General features: G+C 41.3%; 1 protein-coding gene across 1 annotated transcript; it reads left to right on the top strand.

Annotated features, from left to right (window-relative positions):
• Positions 1-200: 200 nt before the first annotated feature.
• On the top strand, positions 201-14,304 carry LOC113020349 (neurexophilin-1). The gene is made up of 2 exons (XM_026164232.2): positions 201-734; positions 13,331-14,304. Exons 1-2 carry the CDS (start codon positions 678-680, stop codon positions 14,102-14,104), a joined length of 831 nt encoding a protein of 276 aa, XP_026020017.1. The 5' UTR covers positions 201-677; the 3' UTR covers positions 14,105-14,304.
• The last annotated feature ends 6,115 nt before the right edge of the window (positions 14,305-20,419 follow it).

Genomic DNA, 20,419 nt, shown 5'->3' with positions numbered 1-20,419 from the left:
GGGAAGAACGTGAGATAAGGGAGGGGGTAAGAGAGGGAAACAGAGATTGGAGACTGGAGAAAGAGGGGGACAGGCACAAACACATGGGTAGGGGAAGGGAGTGAGGTAGAGGCAGAGTGTGTGTGTGAGAGAGAGAGAGAGAGAGAGAGAGAGAGAGAGAGAGAGAGAACTGTTAAAACGTCTGTTTGCTCTTGCCAGTCTCAGCATCGCTCAGTTTCTGCAGGAGGCTGCAGCTCCATCCCTCCAGGATCTCCACTGGCACCAGTGACCAGATATGATCTACCCACCACCCTGTGTACCCGTTTAACTCTGAGCCGGAATCGCTTCATTTTTGCATGGATGATAACAGCCTTCCGCATGTTCATGGATTTCTCACACCATATGTAATCTGACTCAAACACGGGATTGGTGAGAAAAAAAGAAAAGACAGTAGAGTATCACTCCAAGTGGTTTCCTACGTTTTTTTAGGTCTGTGGAAACAGCACTTTAGTCAGGCATGGGCATGGGACCGTGCGCCAGCCGAATGGGACCGGGTGCAGTAGGAAGAGCATCTTCCTGAAGGAGGAAAAGCCCGTCTTCGGGAGTTTGTTCTTCTTACCATTAACAATTTATATTCTTTTTTTTTCTTTTTCTTTTTTTCCTGCCGGGGCAGGGGACTGTGGGTTTTACGCGCCGGAATGATGCGTCCCAACCGAGGCTTCATCCTGCTCCTCCTCAACGGAACCGCTTGTTTGGTAAGAAAAGAGTGGGAGTGTGCAAAAAGATAAAAGAAAAAAGTCACGCCGGGGTCTTTATGCGTCTTTCTCCGAATTACCTCAAAATACCTTCTGCGTCAGAATATACCGTAGAGTAGGCTACAAACTTCCAAACTCCGTGATATACGCTAATTAAAGGGGAAATGTTTGCGCAGACGTGCGTGGATAGCAACTGACAGCTTAGATTAATTTGATGGAAATGATAAATTACGAGACGTGCAGGTCATTTGTGCTTCTTACAAAGATGCAGAGATAATCCTCGACTGCTGCACGACAGCACTGTGTTGACCGCAAACCAAATTCTGCTGATGTCTGGTTTGTTTTTGTTTTTTGTATCACTAGTAATTGTTAAGACAATAACATTCACTCTGACCCCGCTCGTCTCGGGTACGCCGGGCGCAGTGTCACTATTCTCGGGGGACACTCGTGCTGGCAGCGTGCGGAGCGCACCGTGCCATCGGTGTTTGTCACATATCTGTTTTACTCTGTGCGTCTTTGGAGCCGCTTCAGTCCTCAGCTCTGTAACACTGTCAACAAACACTACATGGCCATTAAAAAGTTACAGTGTTACAAATTTATGATTTACTCTATCAATTGAACTCCAAAATATCAAACGCAAAACTGTGAATCAACTGAGGAAAAGTTTATTTAACCTTCCGTGAAAACCAGGCGTTAAAAAAATGCATTATACACAAGATATAAGCCACATTTCAGCACTCTTTAAATTATGGCTTTGATTTGATATAAGCTGTAGCACCTTTACACTACAGGGCCATGCCCCAGGGTTCTTGTGTGTGAAATGGTACAGCAGAATCAGCAAGACAAAAAGCTTGAATACTTTTTCATGTGAAAGATCCACAGAAAGATAAAAGCGCTGGTTTGTTTTTGTAGTCTTTGCTGTGAGAGCTCTTACCTTATTGAACGATGTGATTAAAGACTGAATTTATACAGTAGGTGAGGAGAAATTTATGAGATCTAATTCAGCAAATTAATGCTAAATTGATTCATACACAACACTCCTGCCAATGGATATGTAAACACTGAAGTTTCTGTAGCTTAAATAATACTTCCAGCATTGCATAACCTTACAATTTAATTTGGATCACCCACTCCTCTTTCATGTGCGCTTCTAGATTTATTAAAAAGCAGCCTTTAATGAGAAGTCAGCTCTTAAATCGCATGAGAAAACTTGAAAACATCCTTCTGTTCGGAAACCCCTAGGCTAAGGGGAGCTCAGTCATCTCAGGGCCCAGGGAATGAGCCAGATCCAAAAAAAAAACATAAAAACATGAGTGACTGAAATACTGAAGTGAGGTTGAGTGGCTGTTCAACCCGTCTGTGACGGCATTCCTTCAAGGATGACCTTGTGGTTTTCATATTAAGGTATTATTCAGATACTCAGAATAAAGTGATAGCTCTTTTGAGGATCTGAGGTCTAACAGACATTGGTTTTAAGTGACTTAACAGACTCAGTGATATTCTTGGCTGAGACGGAGCTCTTTCAACGGATTCTTCTGTTCTCTGTGAAATATGAGACCACACGCTGTCTTAAAATATGGGGGACGAGTGCCTTTTCAGCTGTTGTATAACTAGATACAAGAGTGGGGATAATAGGCTTAACACTCACTTGTTGTTTTGGTTCTGGAAGCGTTTTGTGAGCTGCAGGGCCGCAGCCTATTGTAACCCAGAAGGTCTGTGGCTAAATGATAATGACATTAATTAGAGCATTTTTTTCTCCCTCTCGCCAGACCATGTATCTATGAAAAACGTACACGGCCTCCCTCAGCAGGGAATCTTGGGTAATTCATTAGCCCTGTGACATTGATAAATTATGGAGCAATTAATAAATTAAGTAACTTTTTATTAAGTAATGGAGCAGTGATTAATAATTAAATGAGCCTGCTATGCATTAAAAATTTGATTTGGATGATTTCTGTTGTAATAGCGCTGCAATTTTCAGAGCGGGTTCAGTCTCAAGGGATTTTTTGCAAATGGCTACTAATACAGACGACTATTAACACAAGGTGCCACTCTGGTTGTTGTTTATGTGATGAATGATGTGTTTCAAATGTTAATTATCCCCTGAATTTGAATGAAGGGTTATGAATAATAAAAGCCATCTCAGTTGTATAATTGACTGCTTGAGAAATTATGTTTATTTTTGGCAGCAGTTGGAGTTATTTTTCATCAGTGAAGCTCAGCAATCTGACTGCATTTGTTTCACTAAACTAAATCGCTAGAGTGAATTTTCTCAAGATAGTCTATTGAATACTTGTGAGTGAGTCAGCTCTAATGTGAAAATGTTTAGTTTTGGAAGGGCAAATAGACAGGTAAGAATGTAAGAATGAAAGAAAGGAGCTGGAATGAACCAAGATATTGGTGCTAAAAAAGGAGTCAGCTAAACATCTGCCTCAGAGGTTTATACCCCTAATTGACAGTCATCACAGATTCTGTGTGATTTTCACAGAATTACACATGTTAATCCACTTGTAATTACAAACGCAGCCGTGTGGATGAACCAGGGTTGATGGGATGAAATCTCAGACCAGCCAGTGAAACCTGGGAGGAGTGAGGTCAACGAGATGTGCAGCTCTCTCTTTCAACAATCTTAAGAACTATCAATAAAGGCATGAAGTGTCCTCGAAAAGGGCATTGAACTCTGATACTCCGGTGAGCTGCAGAATTTCTTCTCTGCAATTGTTTGAAGAACCTTGTGCTTTTAAATGCATTACTCGCATTCAACATGGCACATTTGTGTTATTTTAGACTTGAAAATGCAAACCTAACTATAATTTTACTGACAAGGAGAATTTCGTCTCTACAGTTCAGTAAATGGAGATATTCAAAATGAGCTTTTTGTTAAGTAATTTTGTGCTGTAACCTTCATGTATTAAAAATCTCTGGGGGAACGTAGGCTTGACTATTTGTGAATCACAGATGCTCTTTCTCACCAGATTTTTCTGGAAAGGGTAGCCCCAGGTAGCCTTTCTGTGGCCGTGAGAGACAGAACCGCTTTATGCTCACACTGATTGCTTTCTGCACAGATGAAGACACTGGCCATCATGCTTGATAACTGAATTTCACTTCTGTAGCTGAGCACCGAATGTCACTTTTTACAAATTGAATTTCTGTGGAGACATTCACACATATTTCAAGGTCTACATGCCACACCGTTCCCTCTGCGTGTAAGTAATTTAAAAAAAAAAAAAGAAAAGAAAAGAAAATGTGACACTTTGAAGAATTCACACTGGGAAATTGGGAAGTAGTGCTGTTCTGTTTTCTCTTTCTTAACTTTTACTCACACCCTCCATTTGACTTTGCCATCAGCAAGGAAACACTCACTCAAGACGGCGCATCAATTAATAACAAATTGTGCTGTTACATTTAAAGCTGGAGAGCCAAAATCACTTCTGTGACAAAGACAAGATTTTACATCACAGAAGCATAACAGCACAAAAACTGAGACAACAAAAGACATTAAATCCAGGCAGCATTTGCTGTGTCTGAAACAGCAGAAGACAGCATGGTGCGACAAACGCACTCTGTGCAAACCTGAAGATTTGTGCGTGTAGTTAAAGAGCAGAGGCTGCCTGACGCTAATTCTAACCACATCAGACTCCTCTCTCCATTCTGGCCTGTCACAAACTCTTAGATTCATGTTTCTTAGATACCTGTCCTCCTAGCAGGGTCACTGACCTTGTCCACCCAGATACATACCACCTCATCTTGCGAAACAAATAGAAGAAAACTCAGTCCGATGCTGCATACATTGCATGTAGTCACAAACGTGCACAGCCGCACCAGACCGAGCTCAGTTTTTTTCAGCCTTCCCGCTCTCGTCCTCTTTGCCATCGGTGTTGCAATCGGCACGTCAGAGCTTATAAACTTTCACTCTGCGCCTCACATCCCACGCAGATGCTGGAAACACAAAAACTCATTCATAATTGTCAAATTTCTATCATAAGGGAAGGTCGGCTCTGTATCCATGCAAGCCGAGCAGTCTACTGTGCTGAGTGTATGTGCCGTATAGTTATGAATGTCATAACTGGGTGACGTGAAGAGGAAAATGATCATCTCATTGTATCTTTATCATCAGCAGGAGAAAATGCGCATCATGTTTTATCCATCAACGTAGAGGAAAATGACAATTCAGGTCATACCCTTCAAGCAAGCAGTAATTAAATAACCAGAAAAGTTTACTCAAATATCTAAACTTCAGTATCAATAGGAGTCTTTTTTATTCAGGAAACTAAAAATCTAATGGACTTGTAGATAATAGTGTTTTTAGGCTTAACCACTTCCACATAATTCTTAATTCTGGGGTAATGATAGGAAGATAAGTTAAACAATATCCCCTTGTTACTGATGAAAACAACATTTCGAGTTTATTGTTATTACAGCATCAATCAGCTTCAGCGTTTATTTACATGAGCTTCTGGATCTAGCACTATTTGTATTTTTTCCAGATCAGTTTGTAAAAAATATGCAGAGTACTTTATCTTTGCTAAGATTAGTGTCTTTTTATTAATAATGCATTTAGAAAAGTAATTGGTTTTCTCAGATAATTTAGGCATCCTTGAATATGGCTTAAATTTGATGTCTTTGCTTTTTGATTCTTATTCTCTTCTCGTCACTTTACCTGTGTGGCTCTGGCACTATTTTCCTCTTTGTTTCATTCGAACAAATTAAACAGCTAGGAGCAGTCGCAGAACATATAAACAACATATGACGCAGCAGCGGATGAGCAGTGCTGGACAATCTTTGTAGCCTATTGCCTGCAGGGTAAAACGGCTTGAGTTATGAACATGCACAGCATGTAGGACCCCAGAGGTGCACCTCCTCCACCACCCCCGACCACCCAGTGAGCCCCTCCCACAGGCTCCAGGCAGCCCCATAGCAGAGACCCAGACAGACAGAGAGAAAGCACACACCCTGACACACTGACAGCCCTTCATATTGAAGCGCCAAGCTGTCCTCAGACAGAATACGTTGTCTCCTCAAAACCAGCACAATTTACTGTGGCATTGCTTTCTAGGAGACTGCAGGGAAGACAGAGCAGACCCTGAAAGAATATCTGTAGGTTTGTCTACTGGTTCAGATAGTGAAGTGTGGATTACAGTGCACAGCTTAAAGAAAAATGACTCGTTGCCTCGGGTATAATGAGTGGGTGTAACTCCCCGGGGAGCCAGATAAAGATGCGCATGACTTTAGCACAAAGGAATAACTAAGGATGGGAAAATCCATAACCGACATTTTAATTTCACAGAGCTTCTGCCTGAGCTAACAATAGTCAAAGTTGTTTGAATGTTTTCTGAAAATACAAATCGTTATAGGAAGTATCAATATAAAGTAAAGCTTTCATTGTTTTAAAATCTGTAGGCATCTCAGCAATAGTGGAAAAGGCAATATGGGACCAGGGGATTTGGGTTTATTTGAAAGGGGAACACTAGGCTGTCAGTGTAGTTTAACACTGAAGAAAACCAAAGCTTTCATGCTGACCTCATCATGGTGTTGCTTGAGCTGCCAGACCAGACTGAAACCAGTGTGCAGAAGCCCATTAATATTCTCATTTCTCTCAAAATCTGTAAACAGTCTGTTCTGCATGACTGACCATCTAGTATGCAGTTTACCAGCGTGCCGACCAGTGACGGTACAGTGATTTTCGGGGTCAGAGTGGTGCACATCTCCAGACAAGGCCTGCTGAGAGTCTATACATGGGGTTTCCAATTATAGGAAATGCACAGCCACGGGAATGCAGGAATAAATGGATAATGGGAATGTTTATGCAAAGCACATTGATTTCTGATTTTTTATTACATTGCTACATGAAACACCAATTTGAGGAGTTACACAGATCACACAAGCCATCTCAAAAGTGACACCTAAATGTCTATTAACTGCTTAAGCTAAGGTAACTTAATTAATCTATCCATTTTTTCAATAAAAGAAACCAAAATTGATTTTTAGAGAGTTTTATCATGGTCAAATTATTTATAGTTTACATTTACCATTTTATAGTTGCAGGACACTACATTAATGTTAACAACTGTCATTTGAGCAAGATATTATGTAAGAATGGTTTTTAAAAAAATGATGGTTAAATGTTCAAATATGCAAATCATATTGAAGTAATGCACATACTTTTCCAAAACAGACATTTAAACACTGAACAAAGCCAGGTTCCCAATTCTTCTTGGCACATTAGAGTCAAAGGGTTTCATAGAGGTGCCTTTGGCAATTTCCTTTCATCACTTCATAAATGTAAAAATGCTCTCAGTTATCACCATGGTTGTAGGAGTAAAATATACCATGAAGCAGGCTCTTAATGATAAAAAAATGAACAAAACAAGAAAATTATCCTCATAGATAGATAGAATAAAGCTCTATCTACAGGGCTACTTTACCTATAGCATCTCTCCTTTAGAAACTGAATCGTGTTTCTGTTCCTCTGGTGACATTTCCAGATTGTGTCCAGTCCAGCTGAGATGGACTGCAGAGTGTCAAATGTCTTACAAGCAAGCACTTGCGATCACGTTTCCCCTTCCTGCTTACATTTGGTTTAATCAGTTTAAACACTGAAAAGTCTAAATTCAGCTAGAAGACTGCTGAGACGGCTGGAACTTCAGACATCTAAGTGCCTGACCTGTTTGTCATATGTAAATGAGGTTTACATACTCACTTTAGCAGCTTTATGTGTATGCCACTCGTAATGCCAGACAGAACCTCAAAGCAGTCGGCTAGGCATGCGCATTTACCATGCTAATGTGAACACATCTAGCCCACGTATAAATTAAATGACAGTGACCCAACATATTCTCAGTTCAACCACAGCTGTCCGCTAATGAGAGAATCCCAAGATTCAGTACCTTTTTAGAGCTACTATAAGTGTAAAAGGAGCCCATTCACACAGTTACACACTTTCTCAGCTGGGAGTTGCACAGCTAAACCATTGTCTGATTTGGCCACTCAGCACCTCTCCACTGAAGCAATTTAACAGCCTCCCTCGGGAGCATATTAATGGTGGTTGTGCAGGAATGACAAAATTATTTTCATTTATATGGGTTCAAAAATTAACAGAAACTCTGTCGCACTGTATCAGACAACAGCCCTTAATAAAAAAGGGCATTTAACTGAGGGTTTTATGCCTCCATGAGACAATCCTGCAGTCCTCCCAGCCTTTACCAGACAGGTATGACTACTGTAGCAGTGGCTTTAATCAGCTGAGTCTCCCAGCCCTTGCTTTGGTCCCCACTCTGTGGGGAATAACTGGGGAGAAACCATCCCCTGCTGCCACTTTCCATCCTCCCTCGCACTGCCAACTTGTCGATATCTTATAATGTAAAAATTTGATAGCCAATTCAGAGTCTAGCTTCAGTCTGAGCATACAAAATGAGCCCAAGTCCTCTGGGACCGCACAAGTGAACATGTCCAAAATGGGCTGGAAAAAAGAAGGGTGGAGGATGCAGAAAGACAGAGTATGTTAGAAAAAAATAGTTTCGAATAAAAACTATTCAGTGTATTGAGTTTGTTCACGTACCTCAGATCTTAGTTCCAGTGACCCCAGAGAAGCTGGAGTAAATTATTCATTAAGAGTCAAATGGCTTGTTTCTTGTGAAATTACCTTTCTCTCGCTCACCTCTTCTTGGATCTACACTAGCTAGAAGAATAATTAGTTATAAGGGCACAGCCATTTTCAGACTTTAATCATGTAACAGAGAAATCTCCTGCAGTGAGCATATTACATCTGGAGATGGGGAAAGGAGGCGCGGGTGGGGCGTGGGTAAGGTGGTAGTGTGGATGAAGCATTGACTAACACTTAAGAAATCTGAGCTGCCTCGGTCTTTAATTAAAAATTGATGTCATATTAGAGATGAATATTTCAACTCAACAGCCAGAGGAAAGTGGAGTGCTTATTGAACTTGTCAGCTCTGCAGGACAAGCACATGCTTAAGCCCCATCGGGTGGCCCCCACTGAAGGATTCAATCAATAAGTTTACTCTTTTCCAGCTCATGCATTCATATAACACGCAAAGATACATATGTAAGCTGTATGTCAAAAAACTGACACACTACATTCAGCTCAGGTGTCCCAACAAAAGCTTCACATAAACCCTATGATAAACACTACCATGGCAATGCCATTTTAGCTAATAAGGCAATCCATTGCAATATTATCGTTCATTTTGACTGTTTGTTTCCCACTGATTGCATTTTTATTACATTTTGGTCCCTCCATTATAAAACATCTAATTCTTGAGCTGCAGAATGCGCCACTGTGTTCATGAGATCTGATGCTCAGCAGCAAGTGTACAGTCAATGGGATTTGAAGTGGTTTTAATGGGAACAAGTACATGCTGTGACCGAAAACAAAGCCTGAAGATCAGTGAGAGAAAAACGCACTGAAAACGCAACAAATTCTCATCTCAAAACGTAACATACGACGCCATATGACAAATTGTCGGTATGTTACGCAGTCGGAAACATGAGGAATGAAGCTACACATGTACATTCATTTTAGTTTCTCATCATTAATCGCTTTGGAAAACACTATCTAATATGATTAGGGATAAGATTATGATTAGGATTAAGGTTAGGCCTGGAATACACGGCTGGAACTTGTGTTACCGCCGGGAGTGTCATTCTATTGGATTCCATTCGCAATACGGTGCGTATCATGTCGACATGGAAGATTACCTTTCACGTTCCCATGGGATGTCTCGGGACGTGACAAATCGTCGGTATGTTACATGGGAATGAGAACGGTCTCGAAAACCAAGACAGTCTGCTGAAAGACAATAAGACGGGCGTAGTTAATGTAGTTTTGTTGCTACAACTCCTTTTTACAACAGTAGTTGATTTAATTATTTGATTATTTGTTTTGAAAAAAATATCAGCAAAGCTACAAAACAGAAGAAAATGCCAAATCCTCATTGAGAAGGAAAAAAATCTGAAGTTGATTACCTAATCTGTTCGCAATAGAGATGTGAAATCCACGTATCTCTTCATCTGTGAAGTATATTTTGCAGGATATCTCCAACAGTCACAAGTTACGTCAGACTACTGTGTAGACTACTTCTTAGAAACAGTGGTCTATCACCAGTCCCTTACTTCTGTGAGTTATGGTGGAGATTTTACTTAAGTCACCCCATGATCTCTGCGCTATATTATGGCAACAGAGTGTTTCTGTCACCAGGGGAAAGGGGTTAAAATGGTGTACCTGTCACAGTAACAGGCTGATTATTGCCTGTGGAGCAGCCAGGCTTCTGAGGATCGCTCCCCTACCATACGTCCTGCTGCTAGAGAGGCTTGGGGCCTGTGCTCACTGAGGCTGAATGACTCACAATTACCACAGCGACAGAGCCCGCAGCCACCTCCCATCCTCTCCAGCCGTTTCACTGACTCACTTAGTGCACATGACAAATGACAAAATCACCCCGAACCTCCACCCCCTCAGTAAGACCCGACTGCCCATCGCCCACACTTTGCATACAGTATTAAAGCTGGGATACATCTTGCCAAGCTTCATGAAACAAAACAAACTTACTCTGAGAGAAACTTCTGATTTTTCAAAGCAACATTACACTATGTTACAATATATGGCTGGTTTATGTTGTATATTTTAGGATGACCTAGTGAACAATAAGACTTTGGTATAGTGGCTACAGCCCTGGAACAAGTGCACATTTTCTAACTCTTTAAAACACTTCTTAAAATTTTATGAAACTGATCATTAAAAAAGGCAAGGTTCTCACAGTACATCATCATCTGTTAGATTAGATTATAAATCTGAAAGCAAGTGGCTTATTTAAATACCCAAAGCAGATGGCATTTAGTGCTGGATTGTTAACAAAACAATGTTTTTGTTTCCCAAATATAAAAACATTCCCCTAAATTGAAGGAAAACGAAACTAATTTCAGTTATTCTACAATATCTTAAATCACAAGCTTCCTGTACTTTCATAGTTAAATGCAAAGGGGATAAGAATTGTAGCACTGCAATGTCATGTGCTACCATATAATGTGTGACTTCATTTACCTTTAAGATACATCATTCAACAGTGAAACCACAAACAGTAGTATCCATTTACCGCCAAAAACACAACTCCAGTTAAAGGCATTGTGTTTGGACTGGTGCTCAGAGTGTGTTCTGTTACTCTAGTAATCATTGTCGCTCTAACTCAGGTTTTCTTCAGGGCCAAATTAAGCTTATTCTTCCATTTGCCTTTGACAATGATGCTGTACACTGGATCTGACACTTCCAGCAGTGCCAGACATTTAAATCTTCTGTTTAACAATAGCACAGCGTTTACTTCATCTCTACTCCTGCAACCCAGCCTCTCTGACTCCCTAATGAAGACTGTGCAAAAGAGGGAAGGAGGAGGGATACTTTGCTTAATGTGTAAGCTACAACAAAGCATGTTGCAATATGTTTCTGCTCAGATACGAGCACTGGCACCATCTGAGAATTGCTGGCAAAGTGATGAGGATCTTAAAACAAATGGACAGTTTCATAGAAACTGTAGGACACCGCAGGGGCTCTTGAGTGCTATCTGGGGAGGCAGGCAGATTGCTACCCTCTGTGCCCAGCAGCCATGGGCTCACTGAAGAAGAGAAATCAAACACAAACTAGTCCTTCAATAGGAGCCATGGGTAATGGTATGTCATCAAAGTCATCCTGTCTAGCCTCAACTTTCTGGTCTAAAAAGAAAAAATGAGAGAAAAAGAAAAAAAACATAGATATGTTTGAAAAGATTTAAATCAATAAGTCTAAGCGCTTTTGAATTTTGGTTCATTATTAATGAGTTTGGGATTCTCAAAGAAGCTATCTGTTTCAAGAGGAAGGAGTCTTTGTCAGGACTGTTATCGGCCCCCGTGGGGAGACTGAAGGATCTAAGCGGCAGTGTAGCGTAGCAGCAGACAGGTAACTAGAGCAGAGGGCATCTGGCCTGTAACAGCCCCATGGGAATAAAACCAGATTAAGGGAAAAATGGTGTCCTCTCATCTGAGTCCACACACCAGACCACAACCACATCAGTGGGAATCCTTTCAAGACAGTTGAAATGCGATACACGTTGTTATGAAAGGAAATACATGTTTTTAGAGAGACAGAAGAATCAATATCACTGACTAACTGCAGAGCAAGTGAACAAATCTGAGTGAGATTGAAAAACCTGCATAAAATGGAATAAAAATGAGTCAGACTTAATAATCCTGACTAAGCCTGTATAAGGAAGCCCTGGCAGTCAAGACAGTAGATGGATCAGAGCACAGACAGAGATCCATGCATTATGCATCATTGTAAAATCTCTCTGGGTAGAACACACTCACACACACGCATGCACACACATACACAAACTTACCCCAGCGCTCGCATTTGCATCACTTATTGTTTGCATTTACCACAACTCAAAATTCACAGACGATGTGAGTGTGTGTTCCTTACTGTCAGATCCAAAGGACACAACAATTCTGGATACCTCCATGGCACATTAGACAGAAGCTACCTGTTAATAGATCATTACCATTGAATAATTACCCATTACTTTGCAAGCACATTCACACACTCATCACAAAGCTACTGCTGAGCACAGCAGCACTATGTTATCTCCCTCCTTCCTCTTCCCCTCCCTTCAGTTGATGTTAACATCTGACAGCTTTGTGTGTCTGCCGATACAGATTTTTTCTTTAATTAAAACACTGGAAGTCTTAATTGGACATTACACTTTATTCTCAGGCCCTCCCGTTTGCCCACCTCCCCACCCTCAAACACTTTGATCCTCCAACCAAATGTTTCGAGGCCATAACAGCTTCCCCATGCACTCATACCAGAGTGCTTAAAAAGCAAAAAGCTCACTTTAAAAAAAGAAACATAGCTTAGTCTCTACTTTCCACTGACATTTTTCCTTTAGGATTTTAATACAAGGCAGAAAAAAATCTTTCCAGGTGGATTATCTTGCAATTCAGTTCTGGCGAAAATGAATGAATGAATTCTCAACTTGGAAAAAATACTTTATAACAGTTAGTATGAAGGCAAATACTTGTGCAAAAACTCCACTGATTGTTGTAAGAAACAACTTCAGGACACATTTCCTGATTGCAGCTCTTCATTGTTTCAAATCCTTTGCAGAAAAATATCCACTTTCACATATATTGATTAAACTGTACAAGAACACAGGAGTCACAAATGCCACGTGAATTCATTTATGATGTGGATTTTGTGTTTGAATCTGTTCTTTGATCCCTCTGGCCTCCCAAGTAGCTGATGGAGCCTAGTGAACTTAGGGAATTACACTGCCTCTGTGAGAACGTGACATAAGGGAGTATTTCTTTCTCAGCGAAGGTAAACAAAAGATTTTAATAATAGCACTACGTGTAAAGTTATATAAATATATATAAATAAAACATTGATAGAATGTCAGTTAAAATCTCTCGAGGTATGAACAGTAAATTAAGTATTGATCAAACTGTTAATTTGGTTTCTGTCTACATTTTTTTCTACCTTGCTAATAATTGCTTCTACCTTTTTTTTTTCTCTGTTTACCTTCTCTGATCCCCTCCTCCACAATACTCTCCAGGTGGCACTGAGTCAAGAAGATGACTCCTCAAACTCCAAGAGCTCCTCAGATGACTCCTCCCAGACAGTGGGCCTCCTGGGCGGGCAGGCTTCGCTCTCACCCCTGAGCCGCTGGATGCTACACAGTAAAAGCAGAGCTGCTAACGCCACCTCTCTGGAGCTGCCCTACCACTCTCCAGTCCCTTTCTCAAAGCAGGAGTTTTCAAAACAGGAGTTCTGGGAGATGTTGGGCAGTGATCTGCTCAAACCCGACGCCTCGAACCCCAGGGTCAAACGCCGACCAATTGTTAAAACCGGCAAGTTCAAGAAGATGTTTGGCTGGGGAGACTTCTATTCCAATATCAAGACAGTAAGGCTTAACCTGCTAATCACCGGCAAGATTGTGGATCACGGTAACGGCACATTCAGCGTCTACTTTCGACACAACTCCACAGGCCAGGGCAACATCTCAGTCAGCCTGGTACCACCTGTCAAGGCAGTAGAGTTTGACCTGGAGCGCCAGAGTGTGGTCTACCCCAAGGACTCCAAGATCTTCAACTGCCGCGTAGACTATGAGAAGGTGGATCGCCAAAAACGCACCTCGTTGTGCAACTATGACCCATCCAAGACCTGTTTCCAGGAGCAGATCCAGAGCCACGTGTCCTGGATTTGCTCCAAGCCTTTCAAGGTCATCTGTATCTATATTTCCTTCTACAGTACGGACTACCGCCTGGTGCAGAAGGTCTGCCCGGACTACAACTACCATAACGAGATGCCCTACCTGCCTTCGGGCTAGAGGACCTGTAGGCGGGGAGGAGAGGCAGGAGGAGAGAGGAAAAGGGGGATGAGTGGGAGTGACTGCAACTCGTGAGGAGGAAACCAAGGCTGTGAATGTCATAGCGGCAGCGAGACACTTTAAAAAAAACCTCTCTGTAGCCTGACTGTTGTAAGATGTATAAACATATATGCAAAACATAAAGTACAGTATGCAGATAATGAGGCATTCGGAATGCTTAACTGCAGTATTCATTAACTGGACTGGTAGGGAAAAATCAAATACCGCCAACTTGCACATTCTTACCTCAGACCAGTTTCTATATGCCAACTTCTCGCCAGCTATTTCTCTCTTCCATTAAGTCATTTGTTAATGTTGTCTTAATGTCCTTTTAAACACCCTTTACAAAATTCTTCTTTTTCAAAGTCACAACGCAGTATTGTATCTTTGATATGATCCACTGGAGAGCTGAAGCAAAATCCAACTTTATAAATATGGTTAAGTTCCACACTGACTGAAACATACCACAGGGAACATAAATCATTTTTTTCTCATAAAGAGAAGATGAATGTAAAGTGTAACCAACCATAGGACCATTCAGGTTACACTCTCAGTCTTTTTAAAGGGCATATATTTAATGTGAGGGAACGTCCACCCCCAGAACAATGTTTAAAGTCCCATCTGCATTCTCTGATGCAGCCACCCTACCGTATCACTGATGTGTAGTCTTTACCTGCAAAATCTAATCATAATATATCCTTCAGTTACATTACCCCAGTTCAATAAAAGAGAAATAGGAGGTGGAGAGAGGAAAAATAATAAAATTTACAAAAAAAAAAGAAAAAAAAAAGAAATTGCTCATTAAAGATTCAGGACTGGGGCTTAAGACAAGTTCAGTGTGAGGAAAATAACTAGATTCTGCATAGTGATAAAATTGGCCCTTCACTCTTAAGAGAGAAGGTAGGGGAGTGAAAGACGGGGAGATTCGGTGTGCTCTTTTAATTAAAGTGGAGAAGGAGACGTAGAGTATGCAGCGCCTTCTATTGTCCCCTCTGTATGAAAAAGATTACATTTTGTTGCCGTCAGGATTCCTGATTTCACGCCTTGATAACTTTGACTGTGTGAGGGAGATTGCTCTCTCACGACAAATACTGTGTTCACTAAAGTCAGCCCGTTATCTTGAATAAATGAAAATATTATCATAATAATTACATGTAATTTAATCTCCTTTAGAACTAATTATGGTTTCAATGAGAGGGCAAAATGTATTCCTGAAAATCAAGTCAGCGGGTAGGAGGATAAGAGGACGTTCAAAGGGATTGCTGTGTTTTTGTATGGCGGCAGCAGCCAAAGCTCAGCCCAGAATTAACTGCTCTCATTAAGATAAATGGCCACTGGCTGGCCCATCTCATGTTACTCTCACAAACAATATCAGTGGAGAGCAGCCACAATGGAGCTATGAATTAAATAGGGTGACATGTTGTGTGCTGAGAGGTTACCACTGTCCTGTTTATGAGGACACAATGCCTTCTTGGTTCATTAACGATGAACAGTCACAAGACAGGTGTGAAGAGTCATTAAACAGTGATATAAGATAACCAGTTTGATGCTAATGTACTGTGACATCAGTGATGTAGCCAGATCTGTGCACACACACGTGTGACTGCAACTGCACAGCAATCTCGCAAGTGGACCCAAGCAGCAGTAAAGTCACCATGAAGCCGTCCTCCTGTGGGGGGTAGCATAAGGCCAGACATAAATGCATCGCTCTGGCTGCGCTTTATGAGCTTGGAGAGCAAGAGTAGGAGGTTAAAAAAAAAATTCGTCAACTAAAGATAGTAACAACGAGCTGTACATCTGCACGTCAGAGCTGGATTTTTAGTTTAGAGTGGGGTGATTCTTCTCTATATGCAACACACAACCTGTGGCCCAGAGCAAATGTCAGCTGTGCACAAGCATGTCTGCAGGTGACAGATAGCTACACCACCCGCAGCCATTATAAATGGTGTTCATCTGTCTGAGTCAAACCTCTGTCTCCTTCTGCATGTTATTGTTTTATCTAAGCACATATTTCATAAATGCTTGGATGCCCTGCTTGTTGACAGCACACTTATCTGTCTGCTGTGCCTCTTATTCCATACGTTTCACAATCAACAATCACTGAAGGGATTTCCCTAAAGAGGCTCAATCAATCAGAGTTCCAACTATGTGAAAGCAAGCAGAGGCAGATTTTGATTCAGCCACATCACAGTTACAGTCTGAGCATCTTCTTCTTCTTTTTTTTGGAAAGCATTCACAGAATCCCAGTGGAACATTCAAAACAGGTTTGACAACAACTCAAACTATAGACCTGATACTTGTCTGAAAGTATACTTGTTGTCTTAAAGTCCTTTTCCTTGACTGGAGGAAGTTTCACCAGTTTAAAGTACATCCAGCAGCATGAAAGAACCACTGCCTTCTGCTCTGTTCATCCATTTCCTCACCCACCAGCTCTCTCTGCCCCTCTCCTCTCCAGACACCCGCATGTTACTCAGCCATGTGCCCCGCCGTCTTCATGCTGTTGTCTACTCCCCACGTGTGACCTGGCTGACTGGCTTCAGCCTCTGTACCCTCCCTTATCCTGAAGTTGAACCCTGCTGCGGGTAGTTCCTCACTACTGCCCTGCCTGCCCTCCAGCACACTGTGCTGAGCTGAGCTGGCTAATCTCTGCGAGCTTAGTGTCGAGCCAAGTGAACATCGGCAGCGAGAACTCCTGTCTCCCCTCTATCTGTTTCTCTCTATAGTTATATCCCATCAAACAAATGCGTGCGCACACACAGTCTTAAGATGTGCTGGTTTAAGTATTTTCTTCTCTGCTGTTCAAAGCAGAGTTCTTACATAAACCCCTGGAATGTGAGGACGTGAAATCTCTTCGAGAGCACGCCATTGTAGTGCCCATCACAGATACGGCCCAGTAACCTTGATATTCCTCTCCTCGTGTCCCGCAGGGCATCTGGAGAGAAGTTGGATACTCATATATGAAGGAATCAAACTGGTCAACATGAGCCCTCAACACTGTACCATTATAGAAAATATCAAGGACACATGTTGGGCTACCCACTAAGAAGAAGCTCCTCACTCTGCTCCTTACCGATCCTCTGACATCTACAGCAATACCCTCACAGAGACTCCACCCTCTCCGCCTCTCCGGGGCGAGATAAAGAAAGGCTGCTTGGCAAAGCTGAAGAGAAAGTCATGTCGCTATGGGACGGTGTTGTTGGTGGCAGCAGCCTTATTGTTGACCCACCTGGTGCCAACAGATGTGGATTTTTTGGCCTTAGAGACTGCAAGACAACACTGATCCACACGACAAACATTAGTAACAAATTCAGACTGTCAAAAAAATAAATATACATATAAATAAATGGATAAATAACTAAATAAATATATATATATACATATATATATATATAAAGAATAAGAGTCCTCAGATCTGAATAAAGTTGTATTTAAATGTGGGTCATGAAGTGAAGGTTGTCTGTTTTACCTTTTTGTTGCTCATGGTTTTGTCATGTGGATGATATACTGTATGGATGAAATGATGGAATTTAATGTGGTTTTCAACATTTTAAAAATCAATAAAGTACACAGAAGTACTTGAGCCAATTCAGTTGTAGAGAAACAGGCTCCGGCATTAATATCTGGTTGTACTCTGTGTGTAGGAAGAGTGTGTCAACAATGCTGAAGTCTCTATTTTCTTGTATTTGCATACCCATACTGTGTGCCAAAGGCAAAGAAAAGATGTGACAAAGAATTTTGCCAAGGGCTCTTGCAGATTTATATGCAGAGAGAGAAAGAGGAAGAGGAAAAGAGAGTAAGGAGGAAAATGGGGTTGAGAGAGACCAAGGAAATATTTCAACTGGAGTGATGCATGAACATAACTTCATCCCCTAATTAGCCTCCTCTTTCGTTTTCCCCCTTCTCGTCTCTTTCGCTCTCAATTTCTTTGTTGTGCGTCTTCGCACTGCTCTTTCATTTTAAAATACAACTGACGTTACATTCATTCTACTTCTTAATTAAATCCCAGAGAACTGTTAATGAGGAGACAGGCTCAAATATTCGGCTCACAACATCCCTTTAAACACAATCGATTAAGGCATGGCTAGCGGCAAAGCCAGGCCCTCCACCCCATTCCCTCCTCACCTCTATGTTCCCATGAAAGAGCTGTGTGCCTCAGGATAACCTTGCCAGAAAGAATGAAAGGGAAGCAAATAAGTCAATGTGGATAGAAAAGAATAGCAACCTTATTTTAGAAGAAAGCAGCAATTGAGGTTAATTTTAAAACTTTGAGCAGAATACCGGGCCAAACAAGCACATGGACACATATGCGGCAGGATGTGCACGGACATATACGGGATGGAAAATTCAGGCAACAGTCACTGATAATACATATCAAAATTTTAGAACAAGTACAGATATTTTAGTTGTCTAAAGAGAAAAAAACATCAAGAGTATTGCTTCTCAAAGAGGAAAGGGCATTTGAGCATGAGTAATGAGAAACTGGACGATAGTCAATTGAGAAAATAACTAGTCGCGGCACAGGGAGGTGGGAGAAGGCGTGCAAAGCTTAAAATGATAAATAGACATCCAGAAAATAACCTTGAGTTATGAAAACGTGTGTCTGGGGGGAAAGAAAAAACCCAGACAAAATATGAAACAAGAGACCAGGAATGAAGACAACGGGGAACGGCACACTTTGTTTTGAATAACAAGACTATCAGGTCTGCAATTTTATCCTGTGGAGTAACAATTATGAGTCATTTTACTTCATGACCGGTTACATCACAAAGTGTAGTATAAGTGTAATAATATCCACTCTGCTAGTGGATATTGCAACTTACGACATCATCCCTTACTAACAGTGTTGACAGAGCCAAAGCTCAGGCAGGACGCGCTCATTTCTTCACACTTTGAAATTATCAACAGGGATTAGATTAGTACACACGCATGCTGATACACAAAACCAGAGTACTACTGATGGTTCTGATTTTATCAGTCGTCTGTTACTAATGTGTTCTCTCCTTGGCAACACTCACATCAGTCTGTAAATGGTAGAATGAGACTAATTTTCTCAGAATATCGCATTGGTTGAATTTTAATATTTTTTAAAATAATTTTAATGTCTTTATTTCCCCCAGGATCTCTTTTAATATCAAATGGACTTGATGGTTTTTTCACCCCAAGAAAAAAACTAATCTGATGAAAAAAACATGCAAGGGTTGTAAATATGTTTCATTTTAAAAAAAGACCATGTCTTAAATTCTGTATGAACACTCTCGCCCACCATTTGAGTGCCTGTAATCTTGTCTTACATCATGTTGGAGACCACAACTGCAGATCTTATAGAAACTGATTAGAGCTTTTGTTACCTGGATACCAACTCCATCCAGATGCAATTTATCATCATGTATTACCTCGCTGCACTTGCTGAATTTAAATGCACTTGATGTTCTTTGATATTCTGGACTGCATGCTGGGGTGGTCATGGTCATGCTTTTACTACGGGCAGAAATGTAAAATGCAAATGTACACACACACTCCTTTTATGCTAAGGAACACACACACACACACACGCATTCACATAAAGCAGTTTCATGCCCCAGCATCCTAATAGTCTCTGTGCACTGCTATGCCAATCATGTAACCCCAGGTAGAGTGGACAAGCGGGTAGACCAAGTCTGAGCATCATGGGAGACAGGGTACATCAGACAAGGACAAATACAAGATCAGCCACTCAACACCCCAAGCTCCTTTCATGAGGGAGAACTACAGCTCCCCATCTGCAATTCAGTGTAAATCTACACAGGACTGGACATACAATGCAGGGCAAACACGCTCAACAGAGGCCAAAGAAGAGGCTGGAAAATTATAGTGTAGTGAAGGGGTTGAGGAAACAGCAGGGGGGTAGTTGAGAATGTGAAAGCTTGTTGCGAAAAAAGCACAGATGGCCTAAGGCTACAACATGGTGGGAGGAGGAAAGAATAACTGAATAAACTAATTAGAAGGGCAAAATTTCACACACACCTCCATCGAGTCAGCACTCCTTATTTTCCCTTGAAAAATATGTTTTATCTATAAATCATTATTATGCAAAGAAAATAAGGCTTTAAGCTGGAAATGCAATAATCAAAGCTCAGGTTTTTACACTTGATTGCATTGTGTAACACAATAACACAGAAGTTTGGGTTGCGGTGGGCGACAGCAGATAGCTTCACACGTCGATGTCAACACGGAAATGCAAGCTGTGCATCTGTGTCATGCAATGTGGCGGTATTAGCTGAAGGCCACGAGGAAGAC

Source organism: Astatotilapia calliptera, chromosome 4 (assembly GCF_964374335.1).
Source record: "Astatotilapia calliptera chromosome 4, fAstCal68.1, whole genome shotgun sequence".
In the NCBI taxonomy this organism is placed as follows: Eukaryota; Metazoa; Chordata; class Actinopteri; order Cichliformes; family Cichlidae; genus Astatotilapia; species Astatotilapia calliptera.
The sequence above is the reverse complement of the archived record's forward strand: the minus strand, read 5'-3'. Positions and strand labels throughout refer to the sequence as shown.

Bases quoted from the DNA above. Each gene is read 5' to 3' on its own strand.
- LOC113020349 (XM_026164232.2), top strand. From the start codon at position 678: ATGATGCGTCCCAACCGAGGCTTCATCCTGCTCCTCCTCAACGGAACC. The intron at 735-13,330 runs GTAAGAAAAGAG...AATACTCTCCAG, and splicing joins TCAACGGAACCGCTTGTTTG to GTGGCACTGAGTCAAGAAGA.